Source organism: Parasteatoda tepidariorum, chromosome 7 (genome assembly GCF_982258835.1).
Source record: "Parasteatoda tepidariorum strain Cologne lab strain chromosome 7, Ptep-v5.0, whole genome shotgun sequence".
NCBI classification, from domain to species: domain Eukaryota; kingdom Metazoa; phylum Arthropoda; class Arachnida; order Araneae; family Theridiidae; genus Parasteatoda; species Parasteatoda tepidariorum.
In genome coordinates this window covers 30,513,880-30,537,449 of record NC_141761.1, presented here as the reverse complement: position 1 = coordinate 30,537,449, position 23,570 = coordinate 30,513,880, and the positions used below count along the sequence as shown (strand labels likewise).

The window sequence follows — 23,570 nt, the reverse complement described above, 5'->3', positions numbered from 1 at the left end:
GGTGGAAAAAAGTTCTTTAAATTCTAGTTCATCGAACTACTATCTTTGCAGCAGTGACTGAGAAAGTGACTGACTAATTTTTCGCGGGCAAATATATTCCACAAATCAGGTTCTCATTTAGGCATCTGAATTTGCATACATGGATTTTTCGCATTCAATATCAAATTCGCTTCAGAAATTCGCATCGAGACTGTGAATTCGGAAAGGCGAACGAGAACCTGCTTACAAATTTTTCTCAGAATTTCGCATGCAGGGGGAAATACCCTTAAGCCAGGCTAGAACGCTTAAATTTAACTGCACTTCTGTGCCTAATGACTAGACGAATTTCAAATGTCTTCTTATCGCAACAAGCAGAATTTAAGATTATTTTATCTCCAAATAAAATTGATCATCAATCAAAATGCTGATTAATTTCCGAGTAGCTAGAGGGCTGAAATTTTATCTGTATCTATGTATTTAATATCAATAAATTTAACATCAAGTCTTCCGAATACAGTACACACAATTTAACGCCAATTTAAATTTCAACCCCATTTGAAGAGATTTAGTTGATATAGGCCTCTAGATGAGCTGTAGATGCATGCATTTCCTTTCCTTCGTTTTTCTTTCCCTCTACAGATTCCAAGTTAATACCATTTCTTTCTGTATTCATCCACGTTAACATAAAATATTTATTTTTCTCTACTTCTATAATAATTAGCGAACATTTATGTGTGAACTCTCTTTTTGTTCCATTTTTGACATAGATTTTTAAAAAAAATTTCACTATGAACCATCTTGTGCGAATACTTGTAAGATTATAACAATTTCCTTTTTTTTCCCTTTAAAAAAATATTATATGCTTCAGAAAGTCTCAAAACCTTTTTTCTTTTTTCATTTTATAAATGACTACATTAAAAAACGTTTGAGTAACAAATATAAGTGTAGCTGATAGAAATAATTTCAACAGTGGATATAAAACTAATGAAATTTATATTATTATTGTCATTTAATACCGGTATTTATTTAGCTAAATATTTTAGGATAATGAACGGAATTCCGTTATTTTTTCCGCATCAACTGATTTTTTCTGCAGTCATTTCGAATAAATTTCATTCAATGAAGTAATCAATGAAAAATATTATTAAAGTTTCAGCACCACCAAGAAGGAAATGGTTTTTAAAACAATGGTTACACTCCTCGTATTTCTTAAAACTATTCATTTCCAGTTCATTATAAATGTTCAACTAACCCATTTATTTCCAAGGCCAGATTTCAAAACATTACGAAGCATAGAATGATTTTCTCAACGCTATTAAGTCGATTAAAATTACAGAACAATACGCATTTCAATAAAAAAACATCTATCTATTCATTTTTACTGCCAAAAGCAGGACAGTACTGTTCAAGCCATCATTTTTCAATGATGTTATTAGCATCATTCTTTGCAATATTGCAGATTTCTTTCTCCAGCACGGTGAGTATTCTTTCCCCTCTACTGTTACTTTATTATAACAATTTTACTACATTTATAAGTACTACAATCTTTTTAATGAGCAGTTTTAATAACAATAATAATAAAGAAAGGAGTGTAAAGGGATGGGACATATTTTACAAAAATATTTCTCGCAATTTTACTTCTCCTGGTGCAAAATTATAAATTCCGTGATAATACCTTGAAATAATTTTAACTCGTCAAAAATATATATTTTTTGTATTTATTAAACAATATTATTATTTATATAATATTATATAATATTATTTTTATTAATCTAATAAAATAGCGAAAAAAATTAACATTTTCTCCTTGCACGAGGGAAGGATAGAACATGCCTTCATAACTTAAAATGCATTCGTAATTTCTTAAGATATTCTAGAAATAAAATACAGTGGATCATTCTTACGCTATTTAAAAATTTAATAATTATTCAATCTATCTCTTGGGGGTTCAACCCCCAGCTCGCTATCGCATTTCGGTGGAGTGTGACTCAAAAATTCAACTATGCAATTTATTGCGCTTCAGTTCTCTGTAATAAACTTTGAAATAAGCCATTTAAATCAGGTCAAATCAAACTACTCTTCTGGCACTATCCCCAATCAAACAAGGCATGTCAAGTACCTGACTACCCAAAGTTTAATTTAGCTATATTTCAAATTTTTAAATTAAATCTAACAAAATAATAATCAGAAGAAACATGATAATTACAAAACACGATGTAATTGAACATTTTAATTTTAATCAGTGATCTGAAATTGGTTATAAATTCTTTCATTAAGTGACATGATAAACAAAATCTAAAATTAACATTAAGGAGTTCAAACTTTCGACCTCTTTCTTAACTAAACTGGGACCTTATTTTCTAGATTGTGGCTGTCCCATATTTTGATTGAAGGTCCGTCAAAAGAAAATTATTCAGAGAAATTATTAATTATGGTGTCAATATTCAGTAACTTAAAATATCGTCTGCTCTAATTAATTAGTATATTTAAGATTAGGTTCTCGAACGATTATGATTGAGACCTAGTACATGTAAATCTGATCATTGGATCAAAAGTTATTCAGAGTGTTCACTTCTTTTTACACACTGTACTTTCGCGCCACAGCTAACTCTATGATGAATTCCTAAAAGAAACCTCCTTGGATAGAATTGTAGCAAGGGTGGGGCAATTTGCTCAGGGGGCCACATTCCCAGTACTCCCGATCCAATGATACTCAAAAAAAAAATTATAATAATACTTTTCATAGTTTGTTTCGGTATTAAAAAATTTGAAAACTCTGTTTTTATATTATTGTATAGTTGGAATAGAAAAGGAGACAGTTGACACCGTCTGGAAAACATTTCTAGAGAACCTATATCCTTCATATACATCAAAATCATAGAATTAAAAGTTAAGATTAATTTAAAAAATTTTAAATGATTATTTAAGTAGAGCCCTTAAACGCAAAATCCCTCACTTCTCAAAGGCCATTGATGTTGTGTATATGAAATATAAAAACTAAACAACAGTATAAAACTTGAAAAGAAAAAATGCTGTTCGTTATTTAGGTATGAAATTTGAAGGAGAAAAAAATACATATTATTTGAATAATGTTGGTAAAAATCTGCAGTCTTAAGTGATTCCTTTTCCTGTTGGCAACGCAAAAAGCGAAGGTTTCCCAGGACCCTGCAGAATTTGGCAAGAGTACTGTCTTTTTTTAGAAAAAAAAAAAACTACATTGGGCTGGTATGATGAATTAGCTAGAAAAAGTTAATCAAAGCAGATGATTCGTAATGTCTTTAAAAATAATCAAATTGTCCGAACACTCCTAAAAATTTTATGATCTTTTAAACCATAATAAACATTCTCTTCCCCCCCCCCATAAAGTTAGGTTTTTAGAATTTGAAGGAAAAATAAAACCCTGGACGAATCCAACAAATCTTAATCAAAATAGATATTTTGAATTCGATAATTTTTTTATCTTGATTTGAAAATAAGAAAAAACTGTATTAATTTAATTTAATTTGTTTAAAGAGATATTTTTTAACTTGACGAAATAAAAGAAAAACTTTTACCATTTTCAGATTCAAAGTATTCAGAAGAAATATCCTAACGTTTCAGGTAATTGTTTAAAATTATCTATCTCAAAGTTCGTAACTGTGAAATATTGTAGTATATACTATGAGTTTAAAAAATCAATATTAAAATAGAATATTTTCAGCGCATATACAATATATTTCCAATCATCTGAAATTCGCGGGGGCAGATGGTATGACAGAATGCATAATCAGATGCATAAAAAAAAATTATTTTAAATACTGTTGACTTAAAATTAAATAGCTGAGTGCGAAGAGTGCTTTAGTTTAGCGATATCGCGTGGTGATCATTATTAGAGAAGATCAATAAATCGATATGCCATAAAATATCGATATTCTTAAGTATAACGACAATTATATTTTAAAATGCATTCTCGCGTAAATACTATGCCTTCTGATAATCATCAAACCAATACTGACAACAATAAATATCAAATAGGATAATATCGCTAATATTATCGATTACGATAACTATCATATATGATAATATTGCGATCTATCTCAACAACGATAAAAATCGAATACTATAATATCAAGCGTTTTATCGATAAGGATAATTATCGCATGCGATATTACCACGAGATTGAACAATTTACAAACAGTGTAAACTAAATACCGTGATACATCATGAATTATCGACATTTCCGTTTAATATATAAAGCAAGATTGAAGTTCCCACGTCATGCAGCATTAATTATTATTAAACTAGAGGGCAACCGTTCCCCAACCACCTTGATTCACCCCCAGCCACAAAATAACTCGGGCCTTCATTGTATCAATATTCACGAATCTTGACTCAATTAGAGCTCTAAGTGCTGTTATTTTTCGATATTGGCCCTACATGGAATTGTCCGATGCACCCGACATTTTATATTCATTATTCAACCAATATAGGCCTTATAAAGACCGATATTAACCTTATATAGGACCAATATTAAAAAATCTAGATATCCCAATATTGGTCTCTCGGTGCATGTTCATATAGGCTCATATTGAGCCAATTTTTAACCCATTGAGCACCAAGGTAAAATTATTGATAGGGAAGTATTAATATGCACTAAAAGAATTTTGTTTTCTCACGCTCATGCTTACCACCTCCCTCGTCCAAACATTTCTCTTATTCTATTTGTAATATAAACCATTTATGTGTATGAATTATGTATATGAGAATCCATTCATTTTTGAACACATAAATCAATTTTCAAAGTAATCAGTTTATTGCGACTTTTAAAATTAAAAGTTTATTATCCTAACAAGTTTGTTCGATTTCCATTGCAACTCCGTCTATAACATTTGCTTTGTAAATTTAAATTTAATTTTTGAGCTTTAAAACTCGTTAAATATTTTTCATCAAAGAGATTTTTTAATAATATTACGGGAAAAGAATTTCGTAAATTATACCTTACAGTTTTGTGCTGGCGATCAGAATGGACTACAGGAGGCACAGAAAAGAGCTCTCTACCTATAGTAACACTTCACCTTTCACCTTTAGCGTGCGGACAATCATAGGAGAAGGAAGTACCTCAGTTTCTGTCCTGATTTTCAAATAATTCAAACACTTTCAAGTTATGAAACTATATGGAATTCAAAATTGTATGTAATGTAGTTCTTAACGAAAGTGTCGGAAAAATTTTAGAAAATATTTTTAACAATTAAATACGAAAAATGTTATGGAAGGGGAAAATATCGTAGTACATTCATTGTAGACTGAGAAGAGGCGGAGAGGGAAGGAGGAGGGTCAAGACATAGAACCATAGTCCAACCCCAGATGGTTTATTCAAGCGTAGCGATCACGAATTCATTATTTTAAGTGCATATGTCAACTAGACACAGTTTTACAAAAAGCTTTTAATAACTATTTATTAATGATATAATGGTTAATACATTTAGCCTTAAATATTCGGAATAATAATCAAAACCTTTATAAATTAGGGAAAAAAATATTTTGCAAAAAAAAAAAAAAAACACTTATAACTTTTGTTAATTTTTTGCTGATGGCAAACAAACTGGTCCTTCCGGGGGGGGGGGCCTAATCATTGTTCGTGTTACATTTTCACTTATAATAACTCACGTGATCAGAGGTCTTCTCACTGACTATTTGTGATGATGACGTTATATTTTAATAGCATTGTAAGATAACTTGTAGACACTATTATTTAAAATGTATACTTTACTTAAACTGTTTCATAGCGGTAGTTTCAAGTAGAAGATCAATCACTAAATAAGCAAGTGGTTGCTTTTCAACGCAACACTGCTTTTATGAATGGTAGGGATACGAATCGGGATTCGTATCCCTACCATTTACGCATTTGAGCGATTAATATGAATCAACGACCGCAATTTATTTTAACTTACTACCATCTTATTATATTTAAGCTTATTACCATCATATAATTTCAGATTATAAGAAATCGTTGAATAGACACTTAAGATTAAGGCATCGAAAATCAATGTGCAGTATAACAACAACATAACTAAATCTTTACAGTGTTTAAAATTGTATTTATCTGATTCAAATAAAAATGTTGGTAATTTTTTCCACAGTTCTTAATAAAGCCGTAAGTATCATCTTAGATAGGCTTACACGAATATCTGACGAACGGAAATATCAAACATCGAATACCAGATAATCAAGAGTTCACTGATATACAACATTGAAGATTTAATACTTAAGTCATTCATATTATAATTATAATTTAATACGCATAATCTTTCTCTTGTTTATTACAGAACTTGCAGAAACTTCGAAAGAAAACTCAGAAAAAAGTATAATAGATTTACTAAGTGGTGGCTTAGAGGAATCATTATTTCAAGCGGAAATTGTTGAAAGCTTAGAAGTAATATCAATTTTACCAATATTATTGCTAAAAAATTATTTAATGTCTCTTTCTAATTAGACTAAAAACGATGGTGTAAATACTATAATCCACTAAAGTGCTACTTCAATTTATTTCTGCATTTAAATATTTAACACAAATTTATCAGCTGCTATAAATACAACAGATCATTTGAGAAATAAAATAACAGACCGAAATGAAATCATAATCCGGCTGTCGAACTACACTATCTGGAAGAAAGTGACGGGACAACTGTAAAGTTTGGTGGAGGAGGATTAATGGTATGGGTCTGTTTCTCCCGGTATGGGGCTGGTCCACTGGTGAAGGTTGATGGTATCATGAATGCCAATGGATACTGTGATATTCTCGACAATCATGTCCTTCCTACCCTCTGGGCAACGTACGGTATGGATGATTGCTTGTATCAAGACGAAAACGCAAGATCCCATGTTGCAAGGAGGACTCTTGATTGGTATCTGAACAACAACGTTAAACGCATGGAGTGGCCACCGCAGATCTTAACCCAATTGAACATCTCTGGGACAAATTGGACCGTCGGTTGAGGGCCTGCACCCCTCTCCCCAAAAGCAAGCTTGAACTATGGAACTTCCTGTTAAACATTTGGAAGGAAATTCCTCTTGCCACTATGGCTAATTTAGTGGAAAGCATGCCCAGAAGGGTTGCAGCTGTGATCGCAGCCAAAGGAGGCCCTACCTCCTATTAATTTTAATAAATATGGGTTTATGTCATTACAGTGTCGTGTCCCGTCACTTTCTTCCAAATAAATTGTCCACCATGTTTCATGTAATAAATTGTCCACCTCTCTAAGTTGATCGTCTCTAAGTGATCAAGAGCCAAATTTATTCCATTAATTAAAGATAGCAAAACCTTTGCAACTTGACCGTGACCTCCTATCTTAGATGTCGAAATAAATGAAATTGTCTAAGAGTGTTGATATTATTCTAAATCCTCCATAATTGACCAAAAAATTATGTTCTCAAATACGCCTATGGTGGTTTTATATTACTAATTTTTTAAATTTCAGCTTACTGGCAAAATTATTAGACCTGGCAAAATTATTAGACGCCCTAAAGATGCCATGAAAAATCTTAATTATCATGTAATACTATGCAGCTTTGTTGTTTTTACACGACTGAAACCGGTTTGCACTTGCTTACGTTGGTGTATCAATTGGTTAAACTAGACATTATATAATATAAATTCGACGATTGGATAAATCAGACGATATATTTTATATATATATATATATATATATATATATATATATATATATATATATATATATATATATATATATATATATATATATATATATATATATATATTTATATATATATATATATATATATATATATATATATATATATATATATATATATATATATATATATATATATATATAGAACATTTATTATGTCAGATATTATGTAAGTATATTATAACAATTAGACCAAATTATTATACGCACTGTAGTGTTTTAATAAGTACATGTTTTGCACGAATTTATATGCAATACTTTTACATTTCAATTCCAGAAATCGTTTTATGATTCTAATTTAATAGAACAATTTCAGTTACACTATTAAAACTATGTTTTCAATTATGCGTATCAATACTAAAAGTAGTCTTATAATTTTGATACAAGATAATTACACCCTATATTTTTAGAACAGTGTTCTAAAATATGCCTATTAATGTTAAAAGCAGTTTCATATTTCTGATTATTTTCAACTCACGATATCAGAACAGTGGTTTTAAATGTGCCACTATGTAGTTTTAAATACGCCTGCGAATACTATAAGCGGTTTCAGATTTCTAATTTTTAAAATTTCAACTTATACTTTTAAAACAATTTTTTCAATTGCGACTTTAAATACCAGAAATGGCTATATAATTCTGATTTAATATAATAATTTCAGCTTGCATTATTAGAACGATGTTTTCAATTCTGCGTATCAATACCAAAAGTGGTTTTATAATTCTGATATACACCTTATATTTTTAGAACAGTGTTCTAAAATATGCGCATTAATGTTAAAAACAGTTTTATATTTCTGATTAATTTTCAGCTCATGCCTTCAGAACAGTGGTTTTAAATGTGCATACTTTCGATATATGTAAATGGTTTTAAAAACATTTCAAAGTTTTCTCTCTTAATAACGAAGTTAAAACAAACTGGCTACATTGAAACTATTGAATCCCTGTGTACTTTAAAACATGTTTTTAAACGTTTTATAAAATTTTGTTTTTAATTTAGTTTCGCACAGCTGTCAGGGATCCGAGACTTTTGTGGGAAGATGGCGTCGTACCTTACAAATTATCTGAGAAATTTGGTAAGCAAAACTTATTGGTATAAAATTTTTAAGGCTTAATACAATCAAATCCTGATTGATAAATGACTTAAAATGACAAAAGTTAAAATTTGAAGAAAACCGGTTGAATAGATTCTCAGCAATAAAATTTCAAAAAGTTAAATTTTTAAAATTTTATTTGTCAGTAAGTATTTGGTCAAATAATGCCGAATTTTTTATTTTGTTATTTAAAAATTCATTAAGATATCAAAAAGGTTTTATACTTAGTAATTTAAAAAATTTCAAGAATTAAACATTAAATCAAAGAAACTAATCAATGGTTTTTTTAATGCAATTTTTTTCTCCCTTTTTAAAAATTGTTTTTTTCTTTCAATACAATAGAACTTAATAGTCTTGTGAAAAATATAAAGTAATTTCAGTAAATAGTTCCGGTGATGCAAAAAATAAAAATTATTATCAAAAGACGTAACTACCGAAAATTTTCCTGGCTCAATTATTAGAGCCACATTTTCAAAACTGTGACTGTCCCTCCTTTCATTATTTTGAAAACGAAAAATTCGAATCCTTTGGAGAAAGAAAAAAAAACATTTTCTTGCTATAAAAACGTACGCCTTTGTGTCTGATTTCATAACTTAATATACACGCTGAACTAACTAATTAGTATATTTAAATCAACTTTCAAAGTGTACCTTTTTCTCAGGATCAAATAAATTTGCGAATTTCTTTTACTTCATTCTAAGATCGATGCATCTTTTTCGGCGTGTTCCTGCATTATGTTAGATTAAATCACGTTTGTAAACAAAACAAGAATCTAATAGAAAAAACAACAGATCTCATATGGATGCCATAGAGTCATAAAATTCTTACATTGAAGCTGGCTGAATAAGAAATGCTACAAATAAAATATAACCTTGCGTAAAACGCCATCTATGTAAATGAATTATTATTACCATGCCCTTTTGAGCCACTAACAATGAATCTTAATATAAATAACACATAAAGAGTCATAGTGGCTCAGGTGATAGATAGTTCGCCTTCTAATGAGGTGAACCTAGTTCAGATCCCAGCGATGACTGATGGATACAATTCCTGAACCGACCACAGTACTGACGTAAAATATTCTCAGTGGTAGACGGAGCATGGGTTTGAGTCCTCTTGCCATCAGGCAGAGGGGGGGGGCATGTTTTCGTGGTTTTTTCTCTCCATGTTACGCTCATCAAAAAGTCTTCCAAGTATGCAAATTTCTCTCATTACTTAATCTTCTGGATTAGTATTGATTAGACTTGTCTTCTGGATTAGGTTCAAAATAACAAGGCTACGGAATTAAACATTAGTAATTGTAAACTCGAAAAAATGACTCGGCTAATCACCGATGGTTATAAAATAAATAAGTATTACACGGAAAAAAGTATTCAAAGGTTTTGTTTGGAAAAAGAAATCAAATGCTTGACATTGACTACATACAATTATTGTCAACTGTCTAATCTGTTTCCTTGCATATGCAGCAGATATGGCTGTGCCTACCCTCAAGGCCTGTGCATACCCCTGTGCAAAAGATTCACAAATAAAAATGTGAAATAAATGAATTAAAATGAAGATTTTACGAGTTAACAATACAGTTATTGAAATATTGCTTTCATTAAATGAATAACTCACTTAATTTAAATAGAACAGAAATAGAAAAAAATTATTTTTATTTTTTAACTATCAGAAGATTTTTCACACATATTCTTCATTATTAAAATATCTACAACAGTTGAAGCACAGCGTTAACTCAAGATGTCATTTTATGAACAAGACATGAAAACCCATCCTATGAAACATATACACATGCCTGTATGTTGTTCTAAGAAAGTATAAAATTTTAATACGTATTTGCAAAATGCAGAAAATTTGAGGCTTAATGCAGAAAGGCAAAAAATACAGAAAGCTTCTGCAAAAAGCAGAAGAGCTGGCAGATATGCAACGGTTCGTTACGAAGGTTAACGGTTCGTTATAACCGATGTAATTGTAAATGAAATTGTAACTAATGTAACATGAAATTGTAACTAATGTAAAACAATTTTTTTTTAAATGGATTACTTTACAAAATCACAAGATGTTATTGTAAAGTAAAATATTTAATAACACTTAAAAATATTGAATGTTCTTTAATTAGATGTAATTATTATTTTTTTTCTCAGCATTTTGTAAATATGTTACAGGTATTGATGAACAACATCGTTTCCTAGACGTCATAGCTGAATTCAGTGAAAAAACTTGTATTTTTTTTGTTCCTCATACTGATGAGAACCGATATCTTTTCATCAAGCCTGGAAATGGGTAGGTCTCAAATTGATTTAATTCAAACTTGATCCTATATCTATTTATTTCTTTTCTCTACGATGTTTCAAATTGAAGTTTTTTATCACATAATAGGCTTTTAATAATTACTCTTGGCTCACTCTTGGACAGGCGTTACCAACTTTTTGCATACAGCGCGCCAATATTTCGACAGGTACATTCAGATGGCATGTGTTCCCTTATGACTCAAGCACAATATGCACAAAAGTCTAATATTTATTTCAACTTCATTTTTCCCCACTGTTTTCGATCGGCAAAATGTAATGAAGAATAAGATTTGTATTTCCCTGACCAACCCGATTACGATATCAAAAGATATAGGAATCGATGTTACAATTGCCCCAAGAAGAACCACAGTTTCATTTTAAAGTGTGTGACGGAGCAACCTGCTAGGCCAACATCCGTGGATTTATTAAAATCCAAATAAGTAGTTACTACTGTATGTCCCTGACCCACCCGATTAAGATATCAAAAAATATAGGAATCGATGTTACAATTGCCCTAAGACAGTGGTGCGCAAACTAGGGGTCGCGGCCCCTGTGGGGGTCGCGAGAAGTTTTTTGGGGGTCGCCAAATTTTTTTGAAATGCATTATCCCCGCATGCTGCATACCACACAGTGTACATATAAAGAGCGAAGCGCCGTCACTTACTGTTTAATTGCAATTTCATGCTGTCCACTCTTTCTTTGACCGTAATGCGTAATGTATGTAAAGTGTGAAGACGCAAGTTTTTCACTCCGGTAGATAGCGCCCTCTTCGGTAATTCGCCAGTTTTACTGAAAAGCGCCTATTTGACTAGACGTTAACCGCAGGGAAAGGGTAAAAATTCGCTTCCGTGATCAGCCAATCAGATGGCGAGGTACGCGGTGTATCTGATAGTCAGAGTGAAGACGTGTTCGCATGAAGTTGTAGCATGTAGCAGTTGGCCTGCAATTGTTTTAGTTTATCCTCGAGTTTTATCATGTGACGTTGTGTATGTGGCATCAGCCAGATTAACTGTGACTGTGCATTAACTGCTTAGTTTTAGTTTCAGTTTGCATTTATGTTTAGTTTCAGTTTGTGTATCTCGTTAGGTTGTCATTAAATGTGTTAGCGAGATGCTAGATCTTGCTCATTTATTTAATAAGTATTGAAGTAATATTTAACCACGCAGTGTAATTTTGATTTTTTATATTTTTATCGGGCTTTGCTACTCTTTGTTATCAGGTATGTACTATCATTAGAGAAAGATCTCTGTTAATTTTATTGAATTTCTCGGGGAAAAATAATAAAATTTTATATATTATTTGTTTTAGTTTAAATAATTTAACCCCTATCTTCATAATGGATAAATGGGTAATACGTACACCAGGTACATCTTCAGCTAACAAACGAACAAATACTGATGCAAAGTCGCAAAATACTGAACTAAATGCCCGATCTAAAAAAATAAGAAAATACAATGAGGAATTTATTAAGTATGGTTTTACATTTTGTGTTGTTGATGATGAAGAACGCCCGATATGTGTCATTTGCAACGAAATGAGAGCATGAAACCAGCTAAATTAAAAAGGCACCTGGAAACTAAACATAAAGAACTTCAAAATAAACATGCGGATTTTTTTCAAAGACGAGCTGAAAATCTGAAAATTCGAAGTGCACATTTAAAGAAATTTACAACAATACCTCAGAAAGCGTTACGAGCTTCTTTAGAAGTTTCTTATCAAATAGGAAAAACAATGAAACCCCATACAATTAGAGAATCCCTTATCCTTCCTGCAGCAACTAAGATGACATCAATTATGCATGGCGATAAATATGGAAATGAACTAAAAACACTACCATTATCAAGAGATACCGTGTCTCGGCGGATTTCCGAAATGTCACGAAATATCGAGTCAGAAGTCATAAAACGCATACAAAATTCATCTATATTTGCTTTACAACTGAACGAGACTACCGATATTGCTAAAATGTCACAACTAATTATTTACGTTAGGTTTATTTTTAATGAAGATATAACAGAAACGTTTTTATGTTGCAAAAGTTTGGAAGGAAGAACAACTGGCAAAAAAAAATATTCGAAGTAATAAATGAGTATTTTGAAACAAAGTCCCTTACCTGGGCAAACTGTGTTGCTGTTTGTACTAATGGTGCTGCAGCATTAACAGGTTCGAATAAAGGGATCAGAGGCTTAATTCAGAAGGTGGCGCCTCATATGGTACTTAATCACTGTATGATTCATCGGTAAGCTCTTGTTGCAAGAGATATGGATGAAGAGTTGCACAACGTATTACAAAACGCTGTTAGTTCAATTAACTACATTAAATTCAACAGCCCCAACAGCCGTCACTTTTCAATACTTTGCTATGCGATGGGCTCAACGTATGAGAGATTACTGTTACACACCGAAGTCAAATGGCTTTCACGTGGGAAAATACTACGACGGATATTTGATTTGAGAAATGAAGTGTACATGTTTTTAATCGGAAAGAGACATAGATTGGCAAGTTATTATATCAATGAAGTTTGGCTAGGGAAGCTGAGCTATTTAGTTGATATTTTCGAAAAACTTAACGACTTAAATTTGAGCTTGCAGGGTGAGAATTAGACTATCATAACTGCAGCCAGTAAAATTCAAGCTTTTAAGAATAAGCTTAGTCTCTGGCAAACTGAACTGAATAAAAACAACACCGATATGTTCCCTTGCTTTAACGATTTTATCAAAGAAAATAATATAGATATATTTGCATTTAAAAACATCATTTCCAATCACATTGAAAAGTTAAAGAAAAAATTTTCGAGGATTTTCCTGAAAACGATCTTGGTTGGATTCGTGATCCATTTTCCTTTGACATATGCAGTTCAACTCTTCAAATTAGTGAGAAAGAGCAATTATAGATCTAATTATTGATTATATTCTTCAAAATCAATTTAAGACTCAGCCTTGCCAAAAATTTTGGCTCTCCGTGGGAAAACAATATCCCGTTTTATGCAAGAATGCCATCAGAGTGTTAATACAATTTGCATCAACGTATTTATGTGAAACTGGATTTAGCAAACTAGTTTCAATAAAAACTAAATACCGCTGGCGTTTAAACCCTGAAGATGATATGCGAATTGCAATTAGCAACATACATCCAAACATCGATGAGATAATTAGAAACTTGCAGCCACATACATCTCATTAAAGGGCAATTTACTGATTTTTGTGTTATACAAAAAGTATTTTCTTAAAATTATAAATAAAATTAATATGAGTCAAATATAATAATGTTTTTATTCGATGAAACGAAAGAAATGCGCGAAATATGCATCGTATTTGTGAACATTTATCTCTAGGGGTCGCCAAAAATTTTCTCTCTACAAAAGGGGTCGCAGTCGAAAAAAGTTTGCGCACCACTGCCCTAAGAATAACCGTAGTTTCATTTTAAATTGTATGACGGAGCAACCTGCTAGGCCAACATCCGTGCATTTATTAAAAATCCAAATAAGCAGTTACTACCGTATTTCCCTGACCCAACCGATTAAGTTATCAAAAGATAAAAGGAATCGATGCTACAATTGCCCCAAGAAGAACCACAGTTACATTTTAAATTGTGTGACGGAGCAACCTGCCAAGTCAACATCCGTGCATTTATTAAAATCTAAATAAGCAGTTACACTCCTCGTTGAAGCCACAGTCTTTACTAATGACTTTTATAATTTAGCCTATTAATGCGAGGGTAATTTTTTTAAAAGAACCGTTTTAGAATGGAGTAAGAGAAACTTTATATATGAACGCAAGTTGTATCACAAACTAAAATATGAACATTTATTCACTTTTCAACATAATCAACAAGAACATTGAAACATTTGTCAAGTCGTCGCACCAGCTTTGGGATCCCATCATCAAAGTACTCTGCAGTCTGACAGTTTAACCAGTTAGTAACAGTTCCTTTCAACTGTGGCGTAACTACCACTACGAAAATTAAACATCAATTCACTATTATATAAAACGTGCTAACTTGATTCAATCACGAGATATGCGAGCCGGCAAAGTGCATCAACTGTGACGGTGAGCACCCAGCCTGTTTCTCTGGCTGCGTTGCAAGACCCAAAAGACAACCTAGAGGTTCAGCCCAACCCAGGAACACCTCGGATAAAGCCACCAGATTCCTGTTCATCTTCAAAGAACTACAACAGCTACTAAAGGATCAGGAACTCCTGAACCTTCTCAAATCCCTACTAGCAGATAAGTCATAGAAGCACCTTCAAGCCTACACCCACCCAAGACGACCATAATTTACTTGTGGCATTTCTCTTTTTACAAAGACATTATTCTAGGCGCCTACGGGCATCATCTCAGATGAAAGCGTGAAGGTACACTGTATTCGAACCCAGTTAAAGTTCAATCACGAGGTACTTTTTGATAGATGAAGGTTGGCATTCTCGATAACTCCGCCCCCCCCACACACACACAAGGTGTAATCATTTTCCAAGCACTTTCCACTAAGATTTCCTGCAGATTTGAAAACAAATGAAAGACTGGTGGTTCTAAGTCAAGACTGTTTGGCGGATAACCCAGTACTACCCATTGATGACAGAAGGCCGTCCAGATCGTTCTTCATCAGTTGTTGTTCTTCCTTCAAAGCCTACACCATTTATATACATTTCACTCATTTATTAAACGTTCAGCACAAACTTCAACAAGCTGCTGGGGAATTTCAACAGGTCGATCTTTTTCTGCATTTAAAAATCAAATAATTGAATGAACTGCACAATCGGCGGGATTACTGATTGACATGATGATGACAAAAGATGCAATATAACCATACAACCAACACCAGCACAGGCATGAAACGTAATGGCGAAGTAGCTAAAGACTTGCCAAATGTTTGCGACCTTGTTGTGACGTCGCTTGAGAGGCAACACAATACCTGCAAAGCAATGCGTAATCGGTTCTTACTTTAAAAATGACCCTTGAACATAACAAGATGCAAACAGCGATATAATCAATCAAGCAATATATATTATTTTTACTTCTTCTGAAATCAATAGAGTGAAAAAAGTTAATAACTAAATCTAAAATATCCAAATCAGTTCAATTGAAAGGAAAACTGGCCCAATTTAAAAAAATAATAATAATCTTTATATATATATTTCGTCTGTTCGTGTGTATGTCACTGAACTCCTCCTAAACGGCTGGATTGATTTAAATGAAATTTTCTGTGTACCTTCAGAAGGATTCGAGAATGGTTTAGATTCACAATAGAACATTCTGCCACAAACCGTTCCAGCGGTATCAGCGAAAATCGAAATGGAATTTTCTGATTGGTTAAAAGTTAGCCATTGTTTTAAATTTTGCTGTACACGAATCAGTTTTCAAATATCTTGAAGATAACAACAGTGATATTTTCTATCTTATAGCTCTATTCTTTTAGAAAAGTAAATTACATATACTTTAATATTTAATCATAATTCGGTTCTTTATTTCAGGTGAGCACAAGCACGTAAAATCAACGAGAATAAGTTTCGTAATTATTGGTCGTATCACGGATTTAGTATTGTGAAAACTGTTTAATAAAAATCAAGGCAAAAGCAAATTTTATTCATCTTGCACGCTTTTAATAATTATTTATATTTAGTATGCAATTTTAGCTCAATTTAGTATGCAATTTTTCATTGCTGACAGTTGTCATTTGAAAACTATTAGATTGTTTGTTATTACAAAGTTTGCGAATTCACATTCATTTTAATTATTTCATTTAAAAAATAGGAGTAGACTATATTTGAGGGTGCCCCTTGATTCTCACCAAGTTGTGATAGCGGTTGATCTCCAAGCTGGCCGATGTTGAATCCCAATCGTGATTCTGATTCGTTTAAATTTCAGCGTTATTTTTAAATGTTCAACGGTATATGTAATTTCAGAAGTCCGTTAGTTTTATGTTGGATACCGGCTGGTTAGGTTACTTTTGCTTCTGATCAATAGGATCGAAGGTATGTGGGCAGTCATAAAAAAAGGACTTTAGAAAAAAATGTCACCGCCATTCCGATACCACAGACGCCATTTTTAATTCGTATTTCGCCGAATTTATGTGGCGATGGAGGAACACAGATTCTATTCATGATAAATTTAGACAGTATCTAACTGCTATTAGAGAATTCTGTGCACCTGAAACTGAGGAAATTCAAGCTTAATGAATAAGTGAGATGTTTTTTTTCCTTTTCTTTCTGTGCTTACTCCATTAATTTTTATTTCGATTCAAAATACATTTTATTGGGTTTATTAATTTTGCTTACATTGGGTTCATTGCAATTTTATAAAGTTTTGGCCGATGTCTTGCTGAAATTTTCCAATGTATTATTAAAATATCATTATGCTTTGGCAGCCATTCCTGTTACCGCGGTGTTCCGCGCAAACAGGAATGGTGATAAACATAAGTTACCAATTTCGTCAAGGGGCACCCACAAGTATATTCTTACCAAAAATAGATTTTTGTTTTAAATTTTATCATTATTATATTTCTTATTTAATTTATTTCATTTTTATTGCTTTTTTATTATTTAAAATAAATACGTGAATTTTCGAATTAGCAAATTTGCGACCACTGTCAACTTCTACATTTCTTTTTGTTTGAAAGAGAATATTTGCAAAAATATGCCGCCTAAACGAATCGCTCTTAGTCGATCAACATCTCAAGCACGCAAGAAGAGAACTAACCGTATTTCAGAAAAATCGGAGCAACGGGAAGAAAGACTTGAAACTAATCGAGAACACAATGCTTTAGCCCGTTCCTTAGAAACGTCTGAGAAACAGGAAAGAAGACTGTTAACAAATCAACTATGCACTACTCAAGCCTGTTCCTTGGAAACATCAGAGCAACGGGAAAGAAGACTGTTAACAAATCAACTACACACTTATCAAGCCCGTTCGTCGGAAACATCAGAGCAACGGGATGCAAGAATAAAAATCAATCAAGAACGCACTTCGCTATTCAGACGCTGTCAATACTCTGATTTGAATCTCAGTGCATTTCACTATGATCCGACAACCAACTATAGTCTTTCACCCAAGCGTCATCATTGGAAAAATGGATCAATTATGTATGTTTTGTAGTGCTCTCAAATTTAAGAATGAAACAGCTGGAATTTGCTGTTCTGGAGGCAAAGTGTAACTACCAGATTTAACGTCGCCAGCCGAGCCATTATCAACGTTGTTATCGGGTCAAGCAAATCAATAGAAACTTTTCTTGGCGAATATAGGTCAGTACATCCGTGTTTCCAAATGACTTCATTCGGTGCTGCTACAAGTATCGGTGCGCATATGGACAGCTAGAGTTATTTATTACATTCACATGCAATTCTGCTTGAGCTAAAATTAAAGAGCTTTAGTAACTTAGGCAAACATCATCGGATCTTCATGATGCATTATCACACGTGAGTTAAAACAAATATTAAGCTCATGTTTTTAGAGAGACACGGTGTTTGATGCATTCTATTGAACGGCAGAAAAAGAGAATTGCCACATGATTTGGCTTATTGAAAAACTCACACCAGGACAAATTGGTCAGCTCATATCAGCAGAAATATTTATGACGCCATTGATCCAGAATTATTTCAGATCATCATCCAAAATATGTTTCATGGTCGGTGTGCATCACCATACATGTCTGTTTGAAAATGCACTAACGATATCTTAGAGAATTAACTGTTGAGACTATCACTGGTTTTTTCACCATTAAATAAAATTCTCTATTCAAATCATAATCACAAATCTCATCTCATTTACACACTTAAATACAAAATTTAAATTCAAACTGAAAGCGTTGCAACGCACGCAGGGTACAGCTAGTAATAATAATAATAATGATCTAAGAATAATGTAAAGTTAATTTTAAAAAAATTAGTAGCTTCCCGAAATAACTGCACTGACTGAAACGCACGTTGTAATCATGTGCCACGGTTTGGCCAACCCTTCTTTTGTACGACTATGTGATTTTCTTTTCAATCGGTAATCTAAGAAGATTTATCATATGTTTGACCTGGATTTTACAAAAACCAATTAAAGAGTAGAGTTGATAAAGGTTCTCTATAACATTTTAAAGTCAAGATGGTTAAATTGGTTTTGATGCATATATAATGCTCGTATTTGTTTATCTGCAAAATGAAGTTTATGCCTTGACTTTATTTCTTGTTCGCTATCTACACTAGCTAACGCTTATTTAAAGTGTTTTCTTCATAGCGATGCGATCGCACTCTTTGTGCTTTTAATATACTGCCAAAAGAGGGGCTTTTATCATCAATTAAATTTGGAATCTTCTAATTCTTCAAAAATCTTCAAAGATAGTTCAGCCACTAAAGATAATCTATCTATTTTATCCACTGAAATCTCAAAATGGCAAAATAAATCAATATTGTGTAACTAAATACGATATTTTTCTAATATTTTTTTTTCCAAAAATATATCTTAGAACCATTTCCCACTAAGCTCTTCAATGGCTAGCAAATACTATTTAATAATTAATCATTGTCGCTACAGTGTTAAGTTATTAACAAAAAAGGCAATAATAACAATAATTAATATAAATTTATTATGCACATTACAGTTAGTAATTGCAATTTTTGAGCAGTTTTATAAATGAAACTATTTTATCTATTCACATTTAGTACATTTTTTTAGGCAGAGATACGCACACTTACAAAATATTATTTGGTTGACGCATTAATTATTTGCAATGTATATATCACGCTTAGACAAAACAGTGGTATTACCGCAAAATAAATTTTGCTTCGATTGTTAGTTTACTATTGTTAGTAAATAATAATTACACTCAATGCCGGAGATATATCAAGATTTTTTTTAAAAACTCAGTATTTTTGAAAAATCCCAAAATTTTATAAATAATATTGAAGTAATAATTGAAACACTTCTTTACAGTTGTGACACAATAATAGGAAAAGATCCTGATGGAAAAAGAACTGTATCAAAATTGGCTAGAGAATGTTTCTTTGTGAAACCAGGAATTCTTTTACACGAAATGATGCATGTGTTAGGTTTTGTTCATGAACATAACCGACCAGACAGAGATAAATACATCAGAGTTCTGGAGAATAACATCATAGAAGGTAAAGATATGAAATTACTATCTATATTCACTTGAATATATTGTGTGTTCTCTAAATGGAAAAAAGTTGATTTGCACTGTCTGGCCAAAAATATCCGGAAGCACACCTAAAAAAGATGGTGGGGAGGTGTTTTGCTTGGTTTTGTCTAGGTTTCTTTGGTTGGAAACATAGGCCTCGTAGTAAACCAAAGAAAACAACAGGACAGCAATTTTAAAAAAATCAAGACATTTTTTCAATGAACAGTATAGGGTTAGAGTAATTGTAACCAGCGGTATTTCTAAAAACACTCTTTCAGTGTTAGAATTTTGAAAAATATGTTTTATCAAGTTTCAAGTGAATATTTTGTTTCGAGAACTTTTATATGGCTTTAAATTAAAATTTTGTGTTAATATTCGAATGATTCTAAAAAAATTCCTCCAAATCTTAAAAAAATAGTTTCGGCGTATGTTGATTAAAGTGATTTCAACCGTTGAAGAAAGTTTAGTAAGTGCAAATCGATTTATAACTAAGCCCAAGTAGCACCTAATATTAGATAATATCAGAAAATCGGCAAAATCTAACGTTATCTTACACAACTTCTAATATTAGAAAGATACAAGAGGTCGTTGTTTACTCTGCGTTATATAATATTAGATTCTATGCAGACTAATATTATCTAGCGTTCGCCATAATATTACTTTGCGTTAGTTTTGATGCCATATAATATTAGATTTTGTATTTTCTGATATTATTTTGCCTTGCTTTTTATTTTTTTGGAGTAAGCAAGAGGTATGTAGAGGATGGTAGTAGAATAATTCGGCTAGCCCAATTATGTTTTCTTACACTTTTAATTATTATTTTCTGTTCGTATTACAGTTTATCTAGAAATATATGATCATAATTACTCCATTTTTTTACCAGTACGCGGAAATAATGATCATTTCAAGTTAATTTCAAATTGGTAACATTTTGTTGTCTTTCGCGTAAAAATGCCGAGAATGCACACAAAAGAGAAGCATCAGCCTTCTTACTTTCTAAAAAACGATGTAACTCTGCTATGATGGTAAAAGGAAGGAAACTGAATCAGCCAAAAACTGAGTCAGCTGCAAATGAGAGGAAAAGTTTTAAGGATGGTAAACTAAAATTTTTAAGGATGGTTGACTAAAAAGGACTGGTCTATGAGCTTTATAAAAAAGACACCTTTGTTATCCTTGAAGTAAGCTAAGTACTACCAGTCATTTTGCCTGTCTAACGCAATTTTGAAATTGTATTAGAATTTTTAGAAATATTTGAAATCAGTTATAAAGAGAAAAAACAGACATCGTCAAATAAAATTTTTAATCACGATCTCACCCATGTGCTTGGAATTGGTGAAAAAGGGAGGGTACTAATTAGGGTATTTGTATAGACTAACCGTGAGTCAACAACAGTTCTGGAATATGTATCAGCTAATGGTTATAACTCTCCCACATGTGGACAAAATTACCCCAATTTTCACTTTCGTAAAAATTTAGTAGAGTATTATTATATGAGCACCCCTTTAAGAACCCCTATGTGACTTAGAAGATCGATTTTCTTTCATACATTCTTAAAGAATCACCCTGTGTCATTAAAATATTTAATTTATTGTTTAAAGAGACATAGTATAGTTCGAAATGAAAAAAATTAAAAAATGGTCATATTTACCCAAACTAACCCTACCTATATCAGAATACTTTTAAAAAACGTAAACAAAAAAATTATAATTTGTTCTACTTTAGTGAAAGCAAATTTCATAGCAAAAAGAGTAATAAAATATACTGTTTTTAATTTCAGAATTACTATGTTTAGAACAAAAAGTGTTAACAGTTTCCAGTATAACTTTATTAATACTGGATAAATCATTATACCTCCAAATCAATAAATGGGAAATTGTTATAATAGTATTGCATGAAAAAAATAACCAGCATCAATTAGTTAATATTCTCTCATACCATTATAAAATTAAAATTTCTAATTGAGTTTAATTTTTCGTTATTTAAATGATTTTTAAGCAGGGTATCAATAATCTCGAAATAAAAATATAATGAACTCTTTGACGTTTTTGTATAAAACGGCCAGATCGTGTAACTGTTTTTTTTTTTTTTTTTTTTTTTTTTTTTTTTAAGGCAGAAAGCAGTTACACAATAATGCCGTTGTTGAAATTTGTTCTTGAAATTATTTTCGCAAACGAAGCAGAAAAATTAAGGGAGGAAGATAGTAACTTTTTTTATGGAACTTTAAATTTTTTACTTTAGTAACTATATTTTAAAATACTTCAATGAATTACACTTTTATGTTTTGCAGAAAAACTATTACAATTTGAAAAATATTCCTGGAATGAGGTTAAAGTTTTCAACTTCAGTTACGACTATGGATCAGTAATGCATTATGGAGCCTATGTATTTTCAAAAAATGGTAAACCAACAATAATACCCTTAAAGGAAGGAGTAAAAATTGGACAAAGAGAAGGATTTAGTTCAACTGATGTAATAAAAATAAATAAATTATACTGTTAATTTAATCGACAATTTTTTTTTTGCCACTTTTTTACACATGATTACTTTACTTATTTAATTTAGGTTAAAAACAATTTCAAAATGTTCAGGCCTGTCGGTATATCACGAAATAAAATTTCTTACATCGCCCAGTCTTAGTTACTCTGAAACTTTTCTAATAATATCCCATATTTAAATAGAACAATTTATTATTCTAAGCCAATTTTTATGAATTTTGTTTCCTGTTAATTTTAAGTTTTTTTTCAACCAAACTTTCTTTTTAATTTTGAGCATGAATGTAAATTTAAGGAGTGTAGACTGTAGCTATTTTACCTTATATTTCGTAACGTGATAGATTTCTTACCTTAGCTTAATATTAAACTAAAATATTTTAAAATATTATATATTTGATTTCCATTCGAAGTAAATTAACATTTAAACAGCGAACAGGGTCACTCAATGAAATTCTAGTTTAAAGTCAAAGTACAACGGATTTAAGTTTATTTAAGAAAGAAAATTAACAAGTAGCACCCTAGACATCCAAAAATAATAAACCATAACTGCAACAAACATTCACATTAATCGAAAAAGGTTTGCTATCTCTGAGATGGAGTGTACATGTTGTTTTTCTATCAAGTTTTGTAAATCCCGAGCCCTAGTCTAGTCCTACCTGTACTAAATCATCTAATAATATTTTGATACGGAACTAAAAAATTTGTGAATTTTAATGTGTAATCTATACGAATTTCATCCATAGTTTGTTAACAACCCACTGAAAATTCTATCATCCTTTATATACTCTAAACTTTTTGTAGAATTCTCCTTTAAATCTTCACCACCCACTCGGGAGACAATAGCCTAGGGCTAGGGGGAACCTAGGATCTACAAGATGCCTTTTTAAAGTAGTCTAATCATTCGGAT

The 23,570-nt window shown here is 31.7% G+C and overlaps 1 protein-coding gene across 1 annotated transcript; it reads left to right on the top strand.

Annotated features, from left to right (window-relative positions):
• The first annotated feature begins 1,260 nt into the window (after window positions 1–1,260).
• On the top strand, window positions 1,261–22,675 carry LOC107454744 (zinc metalloproteinase nas-13). The gene is made up of 7 exons (XM_043039383.3): window positions 1,261–1,456; window positions 3,543–3,579; window positions 6,285–6,391; window positions 8,670–8,745; window positions 10,929–11,046; window positions 19,967–20,154; window positions 22,459–22,675. Exons 1-7 carry the CDS (start codon window positions 1,277–1,279, stop codon window positions 22,668–22,670), a joined length of 918 nt encoding a protein of 305 aa, XP_042895317.2. The 5' UTR covers window positions 1,261–1,276; the 3' UTR covers window positions 22,671–22,675.
• The last annotated feature ends 895 nt before the right edge of the window (window positions 22,676–23,570 follow it).

Bases quoted from the DNA above. Each gene is read 5' to 3' on its own strand.
- LOC107454744 (XM_043039383.3), top strand. From the start codon at position 1,277: ATGATTTTCTCAACGCTATTAAGTCGATTAAAATTACAGAACAATACG. The intron at 1,457-3,542 runs GTGAGTATTCTT...TACCATTTTCAG, and splicing joins AGATTTCTTTCTCCAGCACG to ATTCAAAGTATTCAGAAGAA. The intron at 6,392-8,669 runs GTAATATCAATT...TTTTTAATTTAG, and splicing joins AAATTGTTGAAAGCTTAGAA to TTTCGCACAGCTGTCAGGGA.